At 42.4% G+C, this 25929-nt stretch overlaps 1 protein-coding gene across 1 annotated transcript in view; it reads right to left on the bottom strand.

Moving 5' to 3' along the window:
• The window catches only part of lrp2a (low density lipoprotein receptor-related protein 2a), a 46034-nt gene that overhangs the window by 3982 nt on the left and 16123 nt on the right, over nucleotides 1–25929 (bottom strand). Inside the window, exons 30-72 of the mRNA XM_029459377.1 lie at nucleotides 25699–25927; nucleotides 25372–25549; nucleotides 24522–24650; nucleotides 23537–23703; nucleotides 22835–22978; nucleotides 22167–22276; nucleotides 21455–21632; nucleotides 21111–21324; nucleotides 20780–21019; nucleotides 19957–20145; nucleotides 18458–19390; nucleotides 18185–18350; nucleotides 17948–18106; nucleotides 17565–17854; nucleotides 17028–17228; nucleotides 16279–16521; nucleotides 16048–16173; nucleotides 14970–15089; nucleotides 14288–14419; nucleotides 13448–13649; nucleotides 13071–13366; nucleotides 11525–12191; nucleotides 10610–10780; nucleotides 10308–10531; nucleotides 9822–9999; nucleotides 9015–9208; nucleotides 8620–8868; nucleotides 8315–8443; nucleotides 7216–7335; nucleotides 5877–5993; nucleotides 5395–5511; nucleotides 5018–5155; nucleotides 4344–4466; nucleotides 4096–4224; nucleotides 3239–3370; nucleotides 2989–3120; nucleotides 2334–2477; nucleotides 2016–2181; nucleotides 1799–1927; nucleotides 1445–1668; nucleotides 1021–1200; nucleotides 369–488; nucleotides 109–199 (exon numbers count right to left, since the gene is read on the bottom strand). Of these exons, the coding sequence (XP_029315237.1) occupies nucleotides 109–199; nucleotides 369–488; nucleotides 1021–1200; nucleotides 1445–1668; nucleotides 1799–1927; nucleotides 2016–2181; nucleotides 2334–2477; nucleotides 2989–3120; nucleotides 3239–3370; nucleotides 4096–4224; nucleotides 4344–4466; nucleotides 5018–5155; nucleotides 5395–5511; nucleotides 5877–5993; nucleotides 7216–7335; nucleotides 8315–8443; nucleotides 8620–8868; nucleotides 9015–9208; nucleotides 9822–9999; nucleotides 10308–10531; nucleotides 10610–10780; nucleotides 11525–12191; nucleotides 13071–13366; nucleotides 13448–13649; nucleotides 14288–14419; nucleotides 14970–15089; nucleotides 16048–16173; nucleotides 16279–16521; nucleotides 17028–17228; nucleotides 17565–17854; nucleotides 17948–18106; nucleotides 18185–18350; nucleotides 18458–19390; nucleotides 19957–20145; nucleotides 20780–21019; nucleotides 21111–21324; nucleotides 21455–21632; nucleotides 22167–22276; nucleotides 22835–22978; nucleotides 23537–23703; nucleotides 24522–24650; nucleotides 25372–25549; nucleotides 25699–25927 (8520 nt within the window). The remainder of the gene's footprint in view (nucleotides 1–108; nucleotides 200–368; nucleotides 489–1020; nucleotides 1201–1444; nucleotides 1669–1798; nucleotides 1928–2015; nucleotides 2182–2333; nucleotides 2478–2988; nucleotides 3121–3238; nucleotides 3371–4095; nucleotides 4225–4343; nucleotides 4467–5017; nucleotides 5156–5394; nucleotides 5512–5876; nucleotides 5994–7215; nucleotides 7336–8314; nucleotides 8444–8619; nucleotides 8869–9014; nucleotides 9209–9821; nucleotides 10000–10307; nucleotides 10532–10609; nucleotides 10781–11524; nucleotides 12192–13070; nucleotides 13367–13447; nucleotides 13650–14287; nucleotides 14420–14969; nucleotides 15090–16047; nucleotides 16174–16278; nucleotides 16522–17027; nucleotides 17229–17564; nucleotides 17855–17947; nucleotides 18107–18184; nucleotides 18351–18457; nucleotides 19391–19956; nucleotides 20146–20779; nucleotides 21020–21110; nucleotides 21325–21454; nucleotides 21633–22166; nucleotides 22277–22834; nucleotides 22979–23536; nucleotides 23704–24521; nucleotides 24651–25371; nucleotides 25550–25698; nucleotides 25928–25929) is intronic.

Raw genomic sequence — 25929 nt, 5'->3', positions numbered from 1 at the left:
AAGTGTATTTAAAAAAAACTAATTATTTATACACATATATTACTGGATATGACTGACGGAGGATCTATCCACCACTGGTGTGAATGGCACAACTACAACTAAACTCACTTGCACTTGGGCAGACCGCCTTCATCGGTGTAGCAGGTTCCGCCATTCATGCATCTACATGCAACGGGCATTGCAACGGCTGCCTCAATGGCTGCAGGAGCAAAAGCCAGGCATACACAGAATCAACAACAACAAACAAACAATGTCACACCACACACAAAGCCACACATGAGCAGCCAGGCACGTGTGAAGAATGGATTTACAAATGAGGTGCAACACAGCAGCCGACACAAGAGTGCAGGCAGCAGATGCGTGTTTACCTGCATCACATTCATTGGAGTCAAACTGCACCGGAGCGGACCCTTGAGGGCAGGCGCAGGTGTATCCACCAGGCCGGAGGAGACAGAGGTGACTGCACACATTCTTACAAGGGTTGGGTACTGAAGAGGAAAGACCCAAAGAATAACACTGTTAGATATTGTTTAAGAGATTCTGTCGTTGCATTTCTGTTTCATTCTGATTCCGAAGCTTATTTTGTTGTATCTATCTTATGTCGTTTGTCTGTAACTCTTTGTTATTGCTGCCTTTCTTGGTCAGGACACACAAAATGTTTTTAATCTCAACAATGCTTTTCTTGTTAAATAAAGATTTCCATAGAAAAAAAAGATTTCTGTACGTTTTGTGTTGTAGTAAATACTCTCCAAGTTGCCTAAGTTAAAATAAAGTGCATGTTTTATTACTACATTTGTGGCATAAAGTTGTTAAATACATTTCTTATTTGTATTTTTATAATGTGACATACTGAGAACCTTTTCTTAATATCTTACAAGCATTTTTACACGTTATTACTATTGTCTTGGTTCAATGGCTGTCAGCAATAATCCCACATCAGTTTATGTGAAACCTTAAACACGACATACAATAATAGCACAACGTTGTCTCTCTTTATATGAATCCCTCTTGTGTTCTCACCTGACTGGTTGTGTCGCTGCTGCTGGTAAATGCGGACTTGAGTCAGCCACGGGTTGATGGTTAGAACTTTGACTTTATGTCCTTTCCCAAACTTATTAGTCTTCCACACTTCACCTTTCTCTTTTGTTGTCCAGTACACGTGCCCCTCAAACACATCCAGACTGTAGGGATGGCCAATGTCTGAAACAGAGAAAACACAATACTTCAAATCTGCTATTCTCAACCAGTAGGCTGCAGCACGCCCTCTAGTGGGCAACGGAGATATCAGGTAGCGACAAACGTGTCAGAAGAGGGCCTTGTGCAAAATAATCCCTGCTTTAAATCACCTCCACTATTAATGGAATAACATACTTCATATATCAGTGCCGCACGTACAACTTCATATGTGTTTGTATTTCTGCAGACTGGCTGTCAGTGTTCTGACCTCCTGATATGACGATCTTCCTGTCTGTGCCATCAGGCTTCATGGACTCAATGATGTTTTCTTTGGAGTCACACCAGTAGATCCTATTTCCATTCAGATAGTCCAGAGCCAGCCCAGTAGGCCAGCCCAGGTTCTCCTCCTTCACCAGCACCTCCCTGTGCTGACCGTCCATCCACGCTGATTCTATCCTGGGTTTCCTGCCCCAGTCTGTCCAGTACATCATTCTGCCAACACAGAAATAATCAGAGACCAAACATTATTAATTAGTTTGGATTAAAATCCTCTTCATACTGCAAAAACGACTTAAGGGTGCAAACATCATATTTTTTACGCTTAAGCTCTACAGCCTCGTACCCGAGTGATGGATTGACAACAATAGCAGCGGGCTGGTCCAGGTCGACGTGGATCAACCACTTCCTGTAGCGCCCATCTAGTTTGGCGACTTCAATTCGATTGGTGCCTGAATCTGTCCAGTAAATGTGCCTGTAAAAGGTGATAAATACACACTGAGCCACTGGACCAAACTCAGAGCAACCTCTGCAATGATTAAGTCATCATTTTGGGGAATTACCCGCCAACCCAGTCCACAGCGATGCCGTCAGGATTAGCGATGTATCTCAGGTTCAGATCCACCTCTTTCACTGGGTTGTTGCCGTGATCGTTAAATGTGGTCATGTAGGCGCGTTTGATTGAGCCGAACTGAGATCCCCGACCCAGAACTGTCCAGTACACGACACCTACAGCGCATCAGGGGATGAAAGGTTATTCAAACCACAGCCCTAACAGTAAACGCTCAGAGCCCTTTAGTCTTTAAGCGTGAGGTGGGAAATATAATCACCGCAGCTAGCAACAACATCAAACATTAAATGGTTCACAGTAGAAGTCTTACTGAGTCCTTGTCCCTCTGGATCCCACAGGTAGTCCAAGGCTTGGATGTGCTCCGCATTGTCCACGTAGTCCGAATACTGCTCAGAGGACAGGTTGAAGCGACGGATGCGAACGTTGTCTGGCAACAGCAGCACGGGGGGGTTTCCTGTTTAGAAATAAAGGAGTGATAAATGGATTTGGTCATTTCAAATAAAAGGGAAGATTTGTAAATTAGTCAAAACTGCGACACCAAATGAAAATCTGATTGTAGCTCAATCCCTCGAGACACTCTGTGGATCAGCCAACAATAATAACATATTAATGGTGGCCAACAGCATTGTCTCTGACCTCAAGTATGTCCTGTACAGCGATCATACTGTTATGCAGGGTTCCACGATTAATAAGATAAAACTGAAGCACTCTTTTGTGCACCAGGCAATCCTAAAATTAAATATGGAGCTTAAACCTCAGATCAAATGTATGTTGAAGGGTCTTGAATATATTGTCTTCTGTGATTGTAATGTGAAGATAAATGTATGTTTCCTTGTTTATGGTTTTAAATGTCGTCTTTGTTGATGTTGCTGAGACGCAAGACTACATTTCCATCTTGATCTGACAATAAAATGATCATCTTGTCATAAAGAATTTTCTTCCACGTGTGAATGGCGAGCTCTTACCCTGGGCAGCGCACTCCGTCCCATGCGGCTCACCAAAAGAGACGAAGCCTTCAGCACAAAAGCACTCGTAGCTGCCCTTCGTGTTCTTGCACTCCTGAGGACACGTGCTGTACACCTCACACTCATTCACATCTGTTTACAAAGGCAGAGGAAAACAAAGAGGGAGAAAAGAATAATTAAATGTAGAAAACAAATCATTGCATCATCAGTGTTTAGATGTGTTGAGCACATGACTGATTCAATTGTTTACCATCGCAAGTGTGTTTTTCTGTCGTGCGGGGCTGGTAGCCGGGCCTGCAGGAACACAGGATGCCTCCCTGCGTCAGGTCGGTACAGTTGTGTTCACAGATGTTGTCACTGCACGTGTGTCCACTGCCATGATCTGACAGGATCAAATACGAAAACACATTGAATGACAAACTAGACGCTCGTGTAGGGAACTGTGTAGTACCTACAGGGTTCAGAGTAAAATCAAAGCACTTTTTAAAAGTATTCACAAAGCCTTTATCATCACATCTGAATTGTTGTTCACACATCTTAAAGTTTACAGAATACTTTTATACACACAGCAACCAGTTCATATTGTCACATGTTTTGATCACGATTATTTAATGCTTAGCTAGCTCCGGCTCGCTCTGCGTCTGGTGCGAGATGACAGGAGACCACAAAGAAATATAACAACTGGATTGTTTCATTCTAAATATTAAAAGATCTTTGGTTTGCATGAGTGATTGTGTGGATGAAACACCAGATTGTGTTTGTTTGAATAAAAGCTTATTCCTAACCTTTCCTTGTTTCAAACTTTCAACTCTTTGTACAAACTCTGTACCTACAGTATGTCCTGTATTTATTCTTGCAGCCAATCAGGTACAAAGTAAAGTTGAAGTCAATAAAAAGGACCAAAGTGATACATTATGGTAATGTGGTGGTACTGAATCAGTCCACTGCAAGATGTGCTCATTTAACTTGCTAAAAATGTTCTGACTGAGCTAAGGCCAATGGAAACTATTTATTTTATTTATCTGAATTTTAGCACACCTGCAATTTTAAATAATATTTCTTATTTTTAAATGTATCATCATTACTAATGTGCTCTTTGTTACTCACGGCAGCCAAGCTCATCCGACTGGTCTCCACAGTCATCATAATCGTCACAGGCGTACTGCAGAGGGATGCATTGTCCGTTACTGCATTTGTACTCATCATCTGTACAGGGTCCATGAGTGGGACTTTGGCCTAGATGGAGAGAAACATAAAGACTTAAGACATGCTGTAGATGCATGTAAAAAATAAATAAAATTGGACTTCAATTGAGATTGAGTAGATAACCATCAGCTACAAACTGTCACACTCACAGTTTTCCTGTCTCTCATCGGAGCCGTCTCCACAGTCATCGACAGAGTTACACAGCTCGTGGCTGTAGATGCAGCGGTTGTTGTCACAGCGGAAACGGAACGGAGTCTCACACTGGATATCCACTGTGGATGAACAGAACGTCTCAAAAAAGTGTGGGCACCCCTGATCTAGATTGTTTCGGTGCGAGTGTTGAAGATATCGGTTGTAGAGATGTCTGGCACTCGGCTTGTGGTGCTCAAGCATTTCATTTGAAAAAACTCAACAGTAATGTCCCCAGAAATCATGGCCCGGTTACTCAAGATAATCCACAGACCTTGTTATGAGCAGTTTCATGAAGGAAGCGTGCATCTACTCAATGAACGTTGGCGAGTGTAGTTCGGTAGAAAGAAAATAGTTGCTCCATGATACATCGCTGTTGAGTTTTTTTCAAATGTATTTTAAGTGCCATCTAGTCCCATTATATATCTACAGCCGGTATCTCAAACACTCGCCAACTCGCAGCCAAAACAATCTAGATTGATAAGCAGCACTACAGGTAAGAGGAAAAAATGTGTATTTTTGATTTCGGGGTGAACTGTCCCTTTAAATTTGCCAGATTCTTGGCAAGAATCTAAAAAGCTTTTGTTTTGTGTGTGTGTGCTGGACTTGAGTGAGAGTTCATGTAACTTCTTACAGCAGAGGTGAAGCTCCTCGTCTGAATGATCTCCACAGTCATTGTCTCCGTCACATTTCCAATGAGGCTGGACGCACACGTGGTTCTTGCACTCAAACAGGAAGGGGGGGCAGTATGTGCCGTTGGGAAAGCGGGTCGCTGAAAGTCAGGGGGAAAAAAAGAACACATGCATATGCTATAATCTTGAAGATTGTCATTTAAATAGATGTCTGTTATGTCACTATCTGTCGACAAATTAAGTAACACAATGGTGATTGAGCCAATGGCCCACTGATGACAGTATGGAAACATTTATATATTTGCAGTATGGCTGAAGGATTGCCACTTTAAAACTCTCTTTTTGTGTCACAGGAAAAACCTTCAATATGGACACTTACGACAAGACGTCTCATCGGTATAGTCCAGACAGTCGGCGTTGCCATCGCATTTGAAGCGTTCAGCGATACAGTGTCCACTGCCACACTGGAAATAACCGGGATGACAAGTCCGCAACTCTGCAACACAGCAAAAGAAATTAACAATGTTTCACATAAAAATAGACACTATCCGTGGAAAGGGGGGGCACTGGCTTCTTGTTTGTCATGACAACAGTTAAGACACAGCACTAAAAATACCCACTTTTTTTTTTATTCCTACATGAAAAATACTCTTTTAATCCATGTATCTCATCAATAATAACTTCTACATATGTGATATTCAGTGAGACTTGAACTTCTAGAGTGAATAAACTATTTTGAATAGAGGACCATTGGTGGTCCCGTCTGTCTGCGCTTGAAAACGTGAAGTTTTATTGCTTCTTTGTTTAGTGCAGCCCTCCGTTACTCACAAACAGCCCAGCCAACAAAGAGCCTCCACTTACCACAGTCCCTTTCATCCGAGTTGTCCTCACAGTCGTTGTCATGGTCACAGACCCAACGGTCGGGAATGCAGCGCAGATTTTCACAACGAAACTCACTCTCTGTGCATGTGCGTGGAGCTGAGGGGAAACATGAAAACAGAAAGTGTGGAATCAAGCAAGTGCAGGATTGTGTTTTTAATAAATTCCCAGGACACACATTAATCATTAAGTGTCTTGAATTCAACTTAGACATTTCTCAAACCTGTCAAGGGTTTTAAAACACTTGTCTATCATTTTCCTCATATATTATGACACCCAACACCTCCACTCACACAAGCAGTGCCGTTACTCTGCAGTGAGCTCATGAGTTCACTGGAGGCGAACTCTCCTGGCATCAGCAGCACAGCAACAAGGGGAGCGGTCCCACCGTGGTTTAACCTGAGTCACTGTTTCTCCTTTGAGAAGCTTCATTATCTCTATTAACTGGCATGTTCTCAGACATGTTTAAATTCTCCAGGGCAAAGGGTGACGGACCCTCCACTCCCTCTTTCTGACACGCCGAGGACAGCCTGTTTCTCTAGCAGCTGATAAGACTACCTCTCTCAGCACTCCGGCAGAAGTGTCGACCCTCTTACCAAACCTCCCTGCTGTCTGATAGAAATTATGGCAGGGGCTCTTCTTTGCCATCGACCCTCCTTTTTCATTTGGATAATTCACAGGAGCCGAGTTAAAATCCCCCAGTAAACCTACTTAAACCACACTTACATGATGTCAAATCCATGGGCCGAATTCACTCATATGTGCGTAGAAATGTTCTTACGTTGAGCACAAAATAAGACCACATTTCTCTAGATAAGGAAATACGCTTGTCTAGAGCGTATATCTTGGAGAAAGTGGTGAAGTTTTTAAGAGTGAAGCATGGACCCTAAAGCAAAAAAGCTAAATAATTTCACTACTAATCATTGGCTACGTATGAGCAATTTCATGGCACTAGAAATGAGTGGGAGTAGCTGATCATTATAAGTTACATAACACATTATTACATTTCTCATAGACTCCATTGTAAACTACGACAGATTTTATAGTAATTAATTAATTGATGAAGATGATATTGCATCACTAGTTATTTAATGCATTCGGCCAATGCATCAGTAAAATCCATATACTTATATATATATATACATATATATATAGTCATCAATAAAGCCTTTTTTAATGAATGCAGTTGAAGCACAGATCTGTGCATGTGCACTGAATGTCTGCATGTCCCCAGCGTTCAGCTGTTCAGACTCGCTGTCAGTACTCAAACCAAACACGACTAAAGGACGAAGCTCTCTCAGTGACAATGAACAGCACTCACCACAGCTGCGTTCATCAGAGTTGTCCCCGCAGTCGTCGTCCCCGTCACACCTCCATCTCATCGGAATGCAGCGCTGGTTGTCACAGCGGAAGTCTCCGTTAGGATCACAGGTCACTTCATCTGAGAGAGGAGCAGGAACATCGAACAGGTCAACGTTTTTAAACCGTTTTGATCAACTAAGTACATCCTTTCTCTTTGCTCTGCCTAAGAGCCCGAGAACGTTTTTTTCTGTGATCTTTTCTTGTTTCAACTTTTGCCTGGAAATGTTAAGGCTATCAAATAATGATAAAAATGTCAGTTTGAAATAAAAGGCATCTTGTTTTTTAATTAAACTGCACTAGTCATAGAGGGAGGAGAGCAGCGAGCCCCGGACAGATGGGTGACCTCTATCCATGTTAGTGTGTGTCTGTAGAGGATAAGAGTGCAGGAGAAGAGAAGTACAGACGAGAGAGGAGTGGAGGAGAGCTGCTCTGAGCCGTCTCTACCACACAGTGCTGGGGGTCAAAGATAAAGCAGTGTTAGCTAGTCCTCCTAGCCCTCCACCTGGCCCATCTGCTACATTCTTACAGGAAGATTAGCACAGATCTCCCGTCCTGCACCGGCATGGCACTAATGGAGAGAGGGCCTCCGATAAGAGATGGGAGGGCCGTGGCGAGTGTGTTTGGATCGTAGCAAAGTACAAAGAGACTTGTGTGAACCCTGCCCCCACGCAAGGACAGAGCAACAACACACTCACATAGATGTAGACCCATAGCGACGGACAGCTAATAAATCTGTGGTGCTCTTAGGGAGAGGCAAATGGAGGGGGAAGGTTAGTGGTGAGACCCTCTCCATCAGCAACTCCCACTACCTCACTGTGTAATGTTCCACAGGAGGCTGAGGTGTTGGATAATTGCCGTCACTCCTCGAACACATGATCTTGTTTTCATGCTGAGAAGTTTTTAATCTTATGAAATCTCTGGAATCATTTTACGATCAGAAAATAAATGTGCCGAATAAACTCAAAGCTTTAACATAAAGTTTAAAAGCATATAGGTGCTCCTATTAAAAAGGTCCTTATATCGGTGCCACGATGTAAAGAGTTAGTTCTCAGACTCACCACAGCCCTGCTCATCGCTGTTGTCTCTGCAGTCGTTGTGGCCGTTGCAAACAGACCACAGTGGCACACAACGGTAGTTGGTCTTGCAGTCAAACTCTGTGTGGTTGTCACATCGATGTGCCGGTCCCACTGGAGAGAAAACACCACAGTTGTAAAGTAAAGAAGACAAAGACTGGGCCACTTTCTTAAATCTCAAAAAACATGGATATTTTATGCCAAAAGGAGTCAGACTAAGATTAGTTTGATGTAATGTGTAAACAACCCTTAGCATAAAGAAAGGAAGAAAGAAACTGTGTATTACTTACTGCACTCCTCTAACGGTTCATCGGAGTTGTCACCACAGTCATCATCAACATCACATTTCCAGTTTTGCGTGATGCAGCGTCCATTGCGACACTTGAACTGTCCAGGGCGACAGGTCCTGGCGGAGCACTGGGCAGGGTCCTCGTCAGACTGATCACCGCAGTCCTCCTCGCCGTCACACTGCCATGACTCGGGGATACACCGCTTATTTGCACACTGCCACTGGTGGGTTTCACACTGGTGTGTAGCTGTAGAGCGTAAGACAAGTCAATCAATTGACTGGAACAAGCTTTAACAGGAAGTCATAAGAAACACAGACCAAAAGGATAGACTACATTTTAAAGAAATGTATAATAGCTATTCAAATGAGTCCGCTCGGAGAACCCAACCCACCACACAAGCACACGGTCTTCATCTGAGCCATCATGGCAGTCTTGGTTGCTGTTGCACAGGAAGTGTGGACTTGTGCAGTTTCCGTCGTTGCACTGAAACTGTCCAAGCCTGCAGTGGCGAGCCGGGCAGGTGGAGGGCTCGTCTGAGCCGTCTCTGCAGTCCCTCTGACCGTCACATTTCCACCAGATAGGAATACATCTGTTGAAGGCAAAAGATGTACCAGCGTGTTGCTCAAAAAGGTTTCCTTCACTCCCTTTAGCCACTCCATATCCATTACATCCACTACATAACTTATTCTATTAAAGGCTGCAAAAATGTAAGTGGGCATAAAGATTTATTGCAGCATTATGTAGTATAAAACACAGATTTTATATTAAAACATTATTTTTTGGACACAGGTATAATATAAAAGAGCACGTGTAGTCCCTACTGACCCCATCACTGCACTGTGTGCAACTTTAGTGCCAGCCCAATACAGAGGGATTTTGTGTAAAATCTGCTGGATTATGTATATTATGATTTAAACAGCAGGGGTCGCTGTTTTTCTTTTTCAAAAAGAGTAAACAGACATTTACTATATATGTAAATATATGTATGTTTTGAAATTACAGATGATAGGTGGCAAGTTAACAGCCTAAATATTGTTACCAGTATTTGTTTCTTTCTCAATAAGGCAAAAGGTAAATGCCAGGATAAAAGCCTTTTTGTGATAGAAAAGTGTTATTATAAGAAATATGGTCCTAAAGTCACTTCAACAATAATAAAGTGATGTTTGAAATGCTGCACATGGCAAGTAGAAATCTTGACAAACCGTTCATTGTTTGCACATCTGTACTGGGTGCTGGTGCACATTGGAAGGCATCGGGTCACACCTCCGATTTGAACAGTCAGGAAATGGTCGGGGCACTCACAGGTGTGTTCCCGCCCCCCATGGCGGATCAGGCACAGGTGAGAGCAGCCTCCATTGTTCACGGCACAAGGATTGTTTACTGTCAGAGGAAGAGCCACAGCCAGGTCAAACAATCTCATTCTACCACAGCTGGGTAAACACAGGACAGGGATTGTTCTGCTTGTGGTCGACACATGTACTTAAATCAACTTCAAAGGATAGTTTGGATTCTTTGAAGCGGGGTTGTATTAGGAATTTATCCATAGTCAGTACCGACCGCCATCCACTATGGATTAGTACCTCACACAACCCCACTTCAAGAAATCTGAACTATCCCTTTAAGAAGAACATGTCGAGATAAGAAACAACTAAAAGCTGTTGAACACGAGAGTCTGAGATTTCACTCACCAATAGACTGTCTGTAAGGATGACACACATGGATGTCGAAGGGTCTGTGAGTGGTGTTAACCAGAGCCTGACGATCAGAGCCGTCGTATTTGTTGCCTTTCTCCACTGAGCGAGTGTTCCAGTCAGTCCAGTATACAAAGTCCTCAAACACAGTCAGAGCAAACGGGTGAGGCAAATCTCCATCATACACTGTGTGTCTGTGTTGGCCATCCAAGTCTGAGTATCTGACAAAAGGAATAAAAAAGAGTTACAAGTCTCGCTCGGGAAAAACAGAGCGTTCGCCTCCTGACAAATGTACTTACTCAATGTAACCGAGATGGGCGTCAGACCAGTAGAGCTTGTCATTAGTGTAGTCGATGGTGACCCCGTTGGGCCACTCTATCTTGGTGGTGATGATAGCTGCTTTGTTGGTTCCATCCATTCCAACACGACCTATAAAGGCTTTGTCTCCCCAGTCTGTCCAGTATACAAATCTAACAAGGAGCCACATTTATTTTAGATCACATGATATCTGAAGAAAAGATAATCTATACTTCTGAACAAAAACTTTTCTCTCATTTTCACTTCTGAGACAGTATCTTTAAAATACTGATAAATACTGAATGTCCCTCAAATTTGAGGTTGATATAAAGGAAAGATATTTAACGATATCACTGAAGATGAGTAGCAATTAGATGGCAACATTTTTGAACAGTTAACTAAAGATTAAAATATTGTGAATAAAAATAATTAATAAAAAACACATTATAATAATAACAATAACAATAACAATAATATCAATATTTTTACAATATTCTAATTAACTGCTAGCGTAACCTTGAGAGTCTTTTAGTCACTGAATGTGCAAAAATGTGATATTTGTCTGAAGGCATCCAATAATAAATGAATGACTTACTTGGGTTTAAATGGTATTCATAATCTTAACTTCACTAAATCGTCAATAAAAAAAAGTTTTTTTTCTTAGAAATTGTACATTTCTCAATAATTAGTAACAAATTAAAGAAAGTTACAGAGCCAATACATTTGAACAATATTAAACTTGAATTAAACTGAAGGAATATCGACTTTGAACATTTATCTCTGCAATTTACTGCCCTGCCATTTCTTTTAGACAATCTGGCACCATGTGCGCTGATACCAACATAGTGTGATAAGCAATAATAACAGTGCATCCATGCTGATATATTGGACTTAATTCCTCCTTGCCTCTGACTCACCCATATTTAGGATGCAACACAACGGCTCTGGGGTTTTCGAAGCAGTAGCTGTTATTAGCGTCGACGCAGTGCTCAGCCAGTTTCTTCACAAATCGACCATCCAGCTCAGACACTTTGAGACAATCCAAGAAACTGTCTGCCCAGTAGAGTTTTCTGGCTATCCAGTCAACTGCGAGGCCTTCCCCATGCAGTACTCCATTGACCACTACTTCTCTGTTACTACCATTGAAGGACATCCTCTCAATCACTCTGCGGCTCACGTCGATCCAATAGAGACGCTTGTCGACACGATCGAAGTCCAAGGCCACCACGCTGGTCAGACCCTGCAGGATCATAGAGTAGTCCTGTCCGTCTGTTGACAGGTTCCTCAGGTAATAGCGGTTGCTGAAGATGAGGTAGGGTGAGATGTCGCTGTTCTGACGGCAGCTGCGGCCGTCCGGCTCTCTGAGGAATCCTGGGGCACACTTACACATGTAGGAGCCTACGGTGTTCTCACAGACCTGGCTGCACACGCTCGGTGTCTCTGCACACTCGTTGATGTCGTCACACGTCTTGCTGTCGGACATGAGGCGGTAGCCGGGGCGACAGGTGCAGATGAAGCTGGTGGGTGTGTCGGTGCAATTGTGGTCACAGTGATGGATGGATGGGTCTGTGCATTCATTGACACCTGCAGTCAAAGAACCATAATATCAACAAAGTTATTGTATTAAGTATTCAGCAACGCCTGTGTCCTGTCTAATCTACTCATAGGAAAAGAAAAGAAAGGAAATGATTTGTGTTCTTGTGTTTATTCATTTTTGTCTCATCTGATCATATAGTTTTTTGATCTATACTGTGACTCATCATTATTACCTTAACTATAAATATATTATGCTCAGACAATATCAAAATCACAGTATTTGAATTTAATAATGCCGCCTGATGTTATTAAAGTGGGAGGCGGGCCTCCCCAGGGAGCGCCAAACAGGGTAGGCTCAGTAGAATGGAAATGAAAATAATATTACATTAGTTATTATATTAGTTGAAAGAAAATCACATAGAATAGCCTTAATGTGTGTGTTTTGGTTGGAGATGGTTCAGAGATACAGTAGTTTTGGAGGATTTTACAGTTTTTCTGAATTTAAAGGCAATATTAGGCTTTAGTCTTAGCTCAAAACGAGTGTCTATGGGATCAAATAACAAAACCATGATCCCAGCTAGGAATTGAGCGATGCTGACCAAGTAAACTAAGGGTGGGGGAGGAGTCACCTTTTTTTTCCAAGCTTTGTCTGAGGGGAGGCCCAAAGTCTTAGACTTTGAAAACCTATGCTATATGAATAATCTACAGGCAACATAGAATGTTCTTAGTCATTTGCTATATATTATCTACCTGCAGCAATTTCCCCAATTATTATTAATATTGCAGAAAGCACACTTCTTTGACATCTCCCCTAGAGGGAGCATGCACCAGCTGTCGAAACCCAAATGCAGAGAAAAAGTGAAGAAACTGAAAGATTGAAAGGATATTATTGATCGTACACTAATCTGAAAATCTCGTCACACTCACCGCATCCCTTCTCATCACTGTTGTCGGAGCAGTCATCGTTCCTGTCGCACACCTGTCTTAGGGGGATACAGTGTCCGTTTTCACATCTAAACTCTCCCGGTGGGCAGGTGGGTGCTGGCGTGTGGCACACGTGCTCCAGCTCATCAGACTCATCCCCGCAATCATTGTCGCCATCGCAGACAAAGTCATGGGACACGCAGCGGCCGTTCTGGCAGCTGAACTGGTGTTGCTGGCACGACAGGTAAGTGCAGCTCTGCTCGTCACTGCTGTCCCCGCAGTCATTACGTCGATCACACCTGATTATAAAAGACAGAAGATGAACTCACATTGTCAGACAGACTCATTACAGACGTATTTTATGATATTTTTCTTCTAACCTGTAGGAGCTGCGTATGCAGAGGCCATTGCTACAGCTGAACTCATTGATGCCACAGGATCTGCGTGAGCAGTTTTGATGTTCATCTAATGCATCTGCACAGTCTGCGTCTCCATCACACACCCAGTCACGTGGGATACATTTCCGTTGAGGTGGTTGGTTGTTCACACAGGTGAACTCTGCACTTGAACATGTACGATTCCCTGGAGAAAAAAACAAATCAGGCAGTGGGATTTACCGGAAGTTAAATAATGATGGTGATGACCCAATATCAACCTGCATTTTTGGCAATCCAAACATTCCAAACTGTATTTCAAAACATGCAACCGTGACTTCAAATTCTTTATCCGTCAAATGTGATTGATCCACATTGTTTGAAGTGAGTCTCCTACAGAGGCTCAGGCAGTGCTGAAGTCTTTAGCTTCAGGCATCTTATTGTTGGAGCACACATTGGTGAGACATAAGAGTCTTGATCCACCCTGAGCCAGGAAGCCAGAGAAAGGAGACATGCACAAAGTAACGAGTGAGGCAGGAAAAATCAGGAATGTCAACTCCTTGGTTTGGAGACCATCTACAGGAGACTAAAAGATGCCAGGCACTGACTGCCAGTGTCTCCCACACAACACTCCCCCAGTGATGTGTATCCTAATCCATCAACTTCCTGAATAACGAGAGGATGAGAGAAGCGGGAGGGGGGCGAAGTGGAGAAGTGATGGGGAACAGGAGGATGGGCTACAAGGGGAGGAGATAAAGAAGTGGGAAGATGCAGAAAGGGATGACGAAGAGGACAAAGAGAAAGTGGAAAGAGAGAAAGCATAAGAGTTAATGAAAGGATGCATACCACAATTATGCCTCTGGTCTTCGTCACTCATGTCTCCACAGTCATTGTCCCCATCACAGATCCAGGATGAGGCGATGCACCTGCCGTCATCACAGCGAAACTGATCCGTGTTGCAGGTTCTGACCAGTGTGGCTACAGAGAAAAATCACATTAGACTGTAGATAACAAGGCGCAGTACTGTGTTTAATACATTCTCCCAAATCATTAATAATCAATATTTGTTTGTGTGATTTCGAATTATCTCAGGTACTTCCCCCACTGCTTGTCTACTAATAGGCAAGGCCCAATACAACACTGGCAAAGCTTTCAAAATAGTCATGGCAACTCCACATTCCCATGCATGGTGAGCTATCTCAACAAAAGCCAAAGTGAGGCTCTGTAACCCCTGGTGGACAAAGGGAGGGGGAGGTGCTGTTTGTCGGAGGACACTGAGGGGCGTCACCACAGAGGAATGCAGCACACAATAGGAGGCCTGACTGACCACATCGTCAACAAAGAAATACACACTGACTCTCACTCTCCGCTACATCACTCACAGCACTCTCTCACACCAGCACACAGATGCAGATTGGCGGACAGACACAAACGCACAAAACCGAGCAGCTGATAAAGGGGCGGGGGCAGACACACAAAGACAACAGGCCTGTTTTGGGGGGGGGGAAGAGAGTTGTGCGACACTCACTGCAGGAGAGGGGTTCATCAGAGCCGTCAGCGCAGTCAGCCCCTCCATCACAGTACCAGTGGGCGGGGATGCAGCGACCGCTGGAGCAACGGAACTCAGTCTGGGAACATGTGGATTCAGCTATGTAGGAGACGTAGAAAGGCATGAAATCTCTTGGAGGACTTGTCAGTGTGGGAATTTGAACATGCTGGGGGGGTGGGGGGATTGGCCTTGTCTGACTCTTGCTTTAAATGTATTTTATTGTGAAGCATCATTGTAAAAGATCAACAAGGTATTGCCAATGCTTCTTTCTCTTATAAACAAACATAATAATAACGATAAATAAATAAATAATAAATAAAACACATGAAAACAATAATAATTATAATATATTAAATAATATATATATATATATATATATATATATAATATATAAAATAAAATAAATATGTTTCTGACTCTTTTATATCCTTTTTCTCAGAATAAAACCCAGACTTAAAGATTTCCAATATATCATACTGTAAATTACACAAACCAAGAACTATGTTGTTTGTTTGGTTTCATTCACTATAAGAGCAGTTTTTTTCATTTTGAACTAAAGGTTTCTCTGTAAAAAGTTTTAAGGGATGTATTATACATTTTAAACATGCATTGCTTCACCAAAGATGGATGTAATAATAAAGAAAGAATAAACTATTGAGTGTGTATTATGTAGGGAATAGTGAAAGACTAAAAGAAGGAGTGGTTTTGGAGACCTAAGTGGCCTGAAGGTTTTCGCAGCCAACATTTTGAGTTGTCATAACAGCGCAGGTGTTGCAAATAATATTTTTAATATCTCCGTCCCTTAAAGGTATTCCAGTAAAGTGCTCCAGTTAGGAGCATCAGGAACACCTAATTAGAATGCAGCAATAATTATTATTATTAATTACATATATGCCTTTTTGGCAAGGACATGTCAAAACGTCTGACATGAAATAATCATATTCATGACTGGAACTACATTAAATAAGTTGTACAATTAATAGTAAATATTAATTAGAAACTGAAATAGGAAAAAAACACAATATTGTTTGAATCTGAAAACTGCTGCTGAACTCACCACAGTGTGTAGGGCTCTCGTCGCTCATATCCCCACAGTCGTTGTCTCCATCACACAGGTATGAACGTGGGATGCAGATGTTGGTTGAATGACATTTTGTGTGCTCTGGCTGACAGGTTCTCTCCGCTGAGATAATCAGAAGATACAATTAATATTTACCAAAAGCAATAATTAACTTTGATTTAAACATTTGCCTCCGTTTGATTTCTGTGGCAAACTTATGAAACTCACGGCAGTTTTGCTCGTCAGAGGTGCCGTTGTCATAGCAGTTGTTAATGCCATTGCAAACATAGTCCTTTGCAATACAGCGGCCATTGTTGCAGGTGAACTCTGTGTTGGAGTCACATGGTCTGAACAGACAGCCCACCTCGTCACTATTGTCTCCGCAGTCGTCATAGTGGTCGCAGCGGTAGTGGTAGGGCACACATCGGCCATTGCCACAAGTAAACACTGTGGGCTCACAGGTGTGGAAGGCTGCCAATCAGAATCAAGAACATGTTAGAGCTCTGGCCAATGGAGAGGCCTGAATACAAACGCAGTGGAAGCTCATTTTACCTGACAAGGCAATAAAGGATGACAGAAGCTGTGGGACTGCATGCAAAGATATAAGCACATTGATTCATTTATTAGTTTTCATTTTTCATTCCAACAACAAGGAATTAGGTGCATATTAATGGCAATTGAATCATGAAGTGCAAGCATACACACCAACATAGTTGAAGTCAGGTTTAGGTCCTAAGAAGGAATTTTGTTAAAGCAGAAACACATAACTTGTTAGTATACGTGAAGATAAAAGATATAGAATTGTATTTAATAGAGAGAGCTCTGATTAACTCATGCAGAAGGTGAAAGGGCTTTATGAGAACCGCTATGTACTAATAATCAACAGTGAGAGTTTAGATAATTAAATAAAACTCAAAGCAAGGAAGAACTGCAAATGAATAACAAAATGTATTCACGCCCTTATAAGAACACCGTACCACAGACTCTCTCCAACTCGTCGCTGCCATCTCCACAGTCGTTGTCATTGTCACATTTCCACTGAGCACGAATACAGCGGCCATTCATGCAGGTAAACTGGCCTGGCTGGCAGCGAGTCCCGTTATCAGGGATACAGTGCTTGTTGTCAGCCAGGTACCAGCGGCCCTCTGATGGACACTGACACTCAGCTCCGTTGGGTCCTAACAAGATAAAAATGCAAAGAACAGTTTATGCAATTAGTCAGAGAAAATGCTGTTTCAAGGATGTCTCAAATATGGAGATTTCCTGCTTTTCTCCGTTTCACATCATATTAAAGTGAATATCTTTGGGATTTGGACTGACAAAACAAGACATTTGAAGACATAACGTTGGACTTTGAGGAACTGGGATATTTTCTGACATTTTATAGACATAACCATTAAGCAATTAATCAAAAAAATTATCTGCAGATTTATCGATAATGACAAAAATTGCAGCCCTGGTTTTCTTTATATCCACTAACAGAATATTAAGTGACAGTATGAAACTGCTCTTACCTGGTGTGCAGATGTGGCTGCAGCCTCCATTAAACTGCTGACATGGACTGTCGCATTGCTGCTGCTTCCTGCTGGCCAGAACATGGATGTCCATTGGCCGAGATGGAAGGTTCTGAATCATGACCCTCTGGTCAGAACCGTCGTGCTTGTTGGCCCGATAGATGCTGTGTGTGTTCCAGTCAGTCCAATAGATGAACTGACCAAACATGGTCATAGCAAAGGGGTAGATGGCTGTGCTGACGATGACCTCCCGATTGGACCCCGTGAGAGAGGATCGCTCAATCTTCTGTCTGATGGCAGAGCAAAATAATGATAATAGCAGTAGTTTGACTATGTGAAACATTTGAGTATATATTTCAACAGTGGGATTTTTCTAATCTTACAAGCTGCCATCTGCCCAATAGAGTCTCTCTTCTTCATAGTCCAGGGTCAGTCCATTGGGCCACACAAGACTGCTGTTCACAATCTCTGTTCGGAAGTTTCCACCCAAGGTAGCACGTTCAATCTTCGCATGGATTCCCCAGTCTGTCCAATACATGTATCTATGGAACAAGGGATTCTTTTTTTAAATCTCAGTTTAATCTAATGAACAAAGAGAGTATGTGTTTTGTTAGTCTTACCCCCTGCAGGGATCCAACATGATGGCTCTTGGCCTTGACACATGGGCAATAATAGTTCTTTGAGAGCCGTCCACAGACATGGAGCTAATGCTCTGGTTGACATAGTCACTGTAGTAAATTCTTCTGTTTATCCAGTCATAAGCAATGCCATCAGGAGCCCCTAGATCTGACCGAACACAGAAAGCAAAGCAACATCAGTAACACCGCTGGTATCAATTCTTACATCCATAAAAGATCCCAAGTAGAATAAAGAGTGTATTGTGCAAAATCTACCTGAAGCCACCTCTACAGGAGCTGAGGTGGGAGAAGACAGGCTGATGTAGCTGATCTTGCTTGCTCCTGGACCTGAGCTCTGTGTGAAGTAAACCCTCTTGTCTGTGAGGTCAAAATCCAGTGCCACTGAGGTCTGTGGCACATTGACCACAGGGAAGGGCAAAGCATGGTCCTCGGGGTCGAGGCGCAGGCTGCGCACAGTGCTCTCAGTCGTGTAGATGAGATAGTCATCCCTTGACACCACACAGCTCTCGTTATCTGCTGCAAGATTCCCAAAAGCGCAGCTGCATTTTTTGTTCTGGTTACCTGTGCCAGAACCCTTGAGGGCAAAGCAGAAGTGGGCACAGCCTCCATTAGCTTCTATGCAGGGGTTGTAGTTAAGCTCCTGAGCAGTGGAAGGCTGGGTGCGCTGGTCAAAGATTGTAACATCCCTCAGCATGTTGATGTTGTCTCTGATGACAGCAGGCTGCTCTGTGCTGCCAGGCTGCTTGCTTGCTTGGAACACCTTCTTGAGGTTCCTGTCCACCCAAATGATACTGCTCTCAAACACTGCAATACCATAAGGAGTTGGGTAGCGGCTGCCATACCTTATTATCTCTGTCTCCCCTCCTTGAGGGTTAATTCGGGCAATCATATCCAGGGAGTCATCTACCCAGTAGACGTAGCCAGTCTGCCAGTCCAGAGCAAGACCCCGAGGAGTAATAATCCCTGATGACACTAAGATTGTGCGGTTGGTGCCATCCAGGAGTGCTCGCTCAATTTTGGGGTTCTGACCATAATCCGCCCAGAACAAGTATCTATTTCTGGGGTCCACCACAATGTGGCGTGGCATGTCCACCTGTGTCTTCAGCAGCACCCTTCGGAAAGTGGTGTTCAGGCGGAGCACCTCCACATACGTCTCAGTCAGGAAGGCATTGGTGAAATACAGATTACCTGAGGAAAGAATCCAGTGAGCCCAGAGTTTTGAGAGAATGAGGTAATTAGTCGCCTGCTAAGTGTGAAAGTGACAGTTATAATGATTCAATTATAAATGAGTAACAAGGAAACAGTCTGCAGCTGTCTCTGTTAATTAAATCATCTTTCCTGTCACCTGTGTTTTGTGAGCATCATAATAAAGCTTCTTAACTTTGACTTTGAGGCATGTGTCATAGAGCAAGTTCAAAAAGTCGGGCTTTCTTTTGTTGGTTTACATCAGGGGTGCCCAAAAGGTCGATCGCGAGTGTAGTGCAGGTAGATCGCGCACCGTAAAAAAAACCAAAACATATATATTCCCCCAACGAAACCTCGCGCCACCATAAATTCAAGTTTTTTGTTTTTTTCTTGCCTTTGCGCATTCACCACTGTTTCGCTCCCGCACACACACCTAAATTCAGGGACAGAGCGGAGGAAAGGAGAGGAGTGGAGTGAACTACGCACCAGCAAACCCCCCCCCGTCACACAAACCGCCGACAGCAACAATACTTCAATTAACACGTTTTAAAACTGGCACAATCACATACCTGCAGCCCAGTCCACAGCAATGCCTCGTATCCCGTTGCGTCCTATTCCAGATGTTACTACACTATGTAATCCTGAGCCATCTGGCTTGATCCGTCTGACCCCGTTTTGTGTCGCCACAGTGCTGCTGTAGTCACACCAATAGATGAAACCAGAAGCCATGTGTACATCAATGTGTAAAACGTTACGACCTGCAGGAGGAAAATTCAATAAAATCATTATTGTTACTTCAAACAGAATAACCACTGTCGTGAACATTTGATATTCAGTTAGTTATTCAGTTTATTATTCAACCTAAACTCAATTCTTATTCTTATTTATTGCACAATTAAAAAATAAAAAACTCAAAATAAATGTGTCTCAACACTAACTAACTGGCAACCAGGCATCAGCTTGTGGTTGCCAAAACTGAAAACATTGTTGCCATTTTAAGTTTAATTTAAAGTTATATTTTGAATAATTAAGATACTATGCAGTTATACGTCAGCTTAATAATAAAGATTTGGCATAAAAGAATACAAGCATTGTTACAGTAATCGGACAACATTTCTTTGTAGTTTGTGTTTTATCTGATCTCAAAAATAAACAGCAATATTCAAATATCACTAATGCAACAAATATTAAACATGTATCTATTTTGGAGTGCACGTTTTACTGTTTGCTGCATATTTTTCATATGCTAAAACATGGTTGCCGCTGATGGCAACCAAAGGTCAAGTATTGGTTGCCAATTTCTCAAAATGGTTACGAATGGCAACCTGGCAACCCATATGGTCAAGCCCTGCTATGCAGCACAGTAATAAGTCATTTATGAGAATCACTGACCTCTCCCAGCCACAGGCACCATGGCCTCAGAGTGGTCGCCCCCTTCCAGACTGAAGCCTTTGATTGCAGACAAAGTGGAGGTGACGACATAGGACTGGTAGGGAGCGCAGGTCCTGTTGTCAGCATTGAGTTTAAAACCTGTGGCGCATGCACAGGTAAACAGACCCTGTGTCCGAGGCAGGCAGAGTTGCTCACACACTCCCATGTTGTTGGTGCAGCCATTGGATGTACCTGCAGAGGCTGAGTTTGTGGAGAGAATACAGTTTGATAAACAAAAAAAACAAAGCCACAAGTCAAACACAGACAGCAGTGAATGAGGATGACTACTCACTCTCACGATAATGCACTTTCAGAACTCTGAGTCCAGACAAGTTGTCTCGCAGCACAACCCTGTTGGCACCCGTGGACTTCTCCACACGCTCTATGACCTCAAAGTTGCGGTCAGTGAAGTAGAGGTAGTTTTGATGGACGGCCACACCCCAGGGGTGAGACAGGCCTGTCACTATGGTGATACGGTTACTCCCATCTGGATCACCACGCTCAATCTGTGGAGATCACATGCCAGACAGGCAGTCAGACAGGGTATGTTCATTTTGTACAATTACAAAGAATAACATAAAGTTACATTGAATGAACAAATGAGGATACTTGAGCGCTAAGACAGTGAAGACCCACCATGCCAGTGCTTGTAACAGCCCAGTACAGCTTGTTCTCTTGGATGTCCACAGTGAGGAACTCAATGTGATCCAGGTTGTTGGTGAACAAGGTGACAGGGTTTAAGCCATCCATGTCTGCAGATGCCACCTTGGCAGGTATGCCGCTCTCTGTTCCCTGGTCTGTCCAGTACAGTTTGCTTAAAAGACATTCAAGAATAGAGGTTAGGATTTGTGTGTCACACATTCACACTTTGGCCATAGATCTCTTTGTTTATTACTTTTTAATAGTCTGACGTACTTAAAGTCAAACCACAAAACATTTAGTTAATTTAGTTAGTTTAGTGAAATGAAAGAAATTATACTTTTCATTCACTGGATAATGAAAGGTTTTATAAAGTTAACATACTTTTAGGGTATTATGTTATTACATTTTATTAACCCACAGAGAACTCCTGAGTATGAACGAAAGAAAGAAAGATTGTCCATATTATCCCAAATTAGAGTTGCAATGTTTTCATGTTAGAGTGAGAAGTGATTGCTTCGAAATGTCTTAATTGTTTCTTAATTTTCTTGTATTGTAGGTTTCTGTGGTTTGAGTGTGTAGTGTGGTTTTCAGTAACACTGGTTTGTGTTCTCTCTAGAGGCAGAGCAGATGGCGATGAGGAGGCTGTTAGAGCTCAGTAGCTGTGGGGATGAGTGGCCGTGCCAGGACTGTGTTAAATGGGGCTTACCCACGTGCTGGGTCCACTGCGATGCCAACAGGACTGCCAGCGCCAGTTGGAGAGCCGTTATTTGTGATGAGAGTTTTCCTGTACTGAACCTCCCCTCTCAACTTCAAAACCTGGCCGATAACAAACACAAACACAAACAGGTGCAGTTATTTTACTGTGTAAGAAAACGCTTTGACACTGACACTAACGCTGTGTATTGGTAGGAATCTGGGGTTAAGATTCAATATATTGCGATACTGTAAGCAAGGCGATACATTGGTATTTTTTTAATCTAATTGGCAAACTGTTATAGTATAAAGAACACACTCCCATATGCATAAAATCTGAAAAAGTGTCCCCGTTACATCCAATATCACAGCACAACTTTTTGTGCAATCTGATCAGTGACAGTAGACAGTGAAAGTACATACAGACTGTATATATATATATATATATATATATATATATTTAACTATTGCTAAGAATTTATAAGAAATCAATACAGTGAGAATCGATACAGTATCACAAAACCAAATATCATATAATATAAGATACTCAAGTGTATTATTATTTTCTTACACCCCTATGTGACACTGCCCTTATTCACACTTATTTTTGGTTTTCCTATCTTAGTTAAAGTCAGTAATTATAGGAAAACAACAACACAAGAAAGTATTATTTTTTCTTACCTCTATAGACTGTGTAGCTGGATTTGTGTAGTACAGATTTTCTGTAATCCAGTCTAAGGCCAGGCCGACAGGAGAACCGAGGATGGCTGCGGGGGCAAACTCTGTCCTGTTAGTACCATCCGACTTGACCCTGTGGATCTCACCCTGGTGGACAAAGGAAGACAGATTAATCCCAACCACTGCTAAATGTGGACGTGTTGAGTGGATCTTGTGTTATATATTCCCAGCATGCTTGAATTGAGTTTTTATTGAGTATTTTTTACCGTTAAAAGCACAATATGTAATTTTCTGCCACTCGGGATCTCTTAAACAAAACAATAGCAAAAGACGTCAAGGGAATTTTTGTCTTGTCCACCATTGCTGTCATTGTCAGCTTCTCCCGTTAAGTATTCCTTCATTGTTCATCGTTCATGAGGTTTTTACCGGGAGCCGAATTATCTGCAGTTGCTTACAAATGTGGCTTAAAACAAAAAAAAAAGTAAATTCATGACAGCTTCTGACTGACAACCCCAATACTGACGCATGTGGACCGTTACATTGATTAAAATGACAGATTTCTCTAGGTTTGTAACATTTGGGATAATGTAAGTACACAACTCAACAACAAATACATATATCTAGTTGTTTTTAGACATTTTAATGCAGAACTGTTACATATTATATCTTCAACCCTAAGCTCTTCTGAACTGAACTGTGACTTACCGGGTGCTCCACCCAGTAGATGGTGTGTTCGTTGTCATCAAAGTCAACATCGTATCCATTGTGAAGCCCAGCGATAGGGACCATAGCATCATTAGTTTTGTCATCTGGGTTCAAGGAAATCCCATAGATGATGCTGTCTCTCACAACCACCAGGAAAGGATCTTCAACTACAAGTAAAAACGATAATGCAAAAGCAGGGAATAAACAGTGTCCTACTGTAAAAATACATTTTCAAACTGCTTCTCTAACAGTAAAACAACAAACAAAAACCTAACCTCGAGCTACACTTTTCCTCAATGCTGTGAATAACTTAGTACTTTAAAAGTTACGTAACAAATTCTTAAACAGAGCTCGGAGACCATGTTTCCTTAATATGGATTCAGCCCATGTGTTTCAGTGTATTATACCTGGTGCAAAATAGGTTGCTAACAGGCCTTTCTATGAAGAGGATTGACTGGTGAAAGTTGTTTCAACATCTGATTTGCTTTGTCATCAGAGATTAGAATCAATGAATGGTTGTGGGGCATTTTCATTCTTGGATAATCGTTGGCCTCAGGGGGAGACTGTGTTCTGCTTGACTTGAATGGGCTGAAACCTGAGATGAGTTAAGCTGTTGACCTAAGGAGGACTCCTTGGACTTTGAACTAAAGGTCCCTTGTCTCCTTAAGACCTTGAAAGACATGCTTATATGATTCTATCTGTTTATATTTATGACTGGAACAGCAGTTTACAAGAGAGTCTAAATGGAAGACTGTTGACAAGGACCTGGATCGATCTTTAATAGTGCTTTCAAAGATTTCTCCGCTTACCAACATTGAGATGGCTGCAAATAAAGCATGCAAAACCACCTTTTCCAATTACAGGTTTAACCACAGCTAAGATGAATACCTTATGAGTACATCAACTTATCAACTGCATCTGACCCAACTTCCTTTTTCATCAAACTGAGTGATGAGTGTTTTCCTCCGTTTGGCAGGATGCATACCTCTGGTGCAGGTGATTTGGTCTGCTGCCAGTGTCCAGCCTGAGGGGCAGGCACATGAGTAGTAACTCGGTCCCACAGCAGAAAGCAGGCAGATATGAGTACAGGGACTTCTCAAGCACTGATTTTCACCTAGGAATTGTCACACAAATAGACATTCATACACACAAAGAGTCAACAGAGCATCTTCACAGGTTCTCTAGCATTATTCTTATAGGGACAATTCACCCTCAAATCAAAACTGACATAGTTTTGCTCTCACCCCATAATGCTATTTATCATTCTAGATGGTTTTTCGTGTGAGTTATCGAGTGTTGGAGATATCGGCCGTAGAGATGTGTGCCTCCTCTTCAATATAATGGAACTAGACCAACAAAAATGACATTACATTCATGTACTTACAAGATTCTTGGTGTTCGGAGTTTTATCCTCATGATTGTTTGCAACTTATTGTAAGTCGCTTTGGACAAAAGCGTCAGCTAAATGAACTGTAATGTAATGTAATGTAACAAAGTTACAGCAATGTCTCTTTGCAGAAACCATGACCTACTTACTCAAAATAAGTTCATGTAGGAACTATTTTCTTGCTACCGAACTACACTCGACAACCGTATCACTAATCGACACTGCCAGCTCACGGTTGATAAATGGCACTACAGGTAAGAGGACAAATATGTATTTTTGGCTTTTGGGGTGAACTGTCCCTTTAAATGTATTTACAAAAACAATAGACCTGCTGCATATTGGCATCATTATCAATATACAAGAACCACCACTATAGGGCACCAACACAATGGTCAACATCAGCTGTAATACTGATGCAGCTTGCTGATGTAGCATGTCTTTGCCATACCTGCCGGCTGCCTGGCTGGGTGCACTGCCACCAGACCCATGGGCTGAGGGAGGTTGAAAAGCATCACTGTCTGGTTCCCCCCGTGCCACTTATGGGCTCGCATCACACGGTTGATGTATCTGTCGGTCCAATACACAAAATCCTCAAAAACGGTAATTGCGTGGGGATGTTGCAGTACCTTTTCACAGAGAGTAGCAAAAGAAAGAAAGTGTGTCTTACACATGCTATTCAAAAGGAAATTGAATGTGCTTGTGTTCACTTTTAGATTATCAACATAAATCATATTTCTACAGATGATTCAGAAAATCTGCCTTGTCATACACTCACCAGGTCACTGGCCAGGACTTGCTTCCTGTTGTTGCCGTTATAGTCGCAGTAGTCAATGAAATCCAAGTAGGCATCAGCAAAGTACAACATATTGTTTGGATAGTCTATGGTTAGACCATTGGGCCAGTACAGCTTGTTGTTTATGATAACAGTCCTCAACTTGCCGTCCATGCTGGCCCTCTCAATGCGAGGGTTCCTGCCCCAGTCAGTCCAAAACATCAGGTGAGCGCT

The sequence above is a fragment of the Cottoperca gobio genome, chromosome 21 (genome assembly GCF_900634415.1).
Source record: "Cottoperca gobio chromosome 21, fCotGob3.1, whole genome shotgun sequence".
In the NCBI taxonomy this organism is placed as follows: domain Eukaryota; kingdom Metazoa; phylum Chordata; class Actinopteri; order Perciformes; family Bovichtidae; genus Cottoperca; species Cottoperca gobio.
Note: the sequence above shows the minus strand (reverse complement) of the source record. Positions and strands in the feature narration are given on the sequence as shown.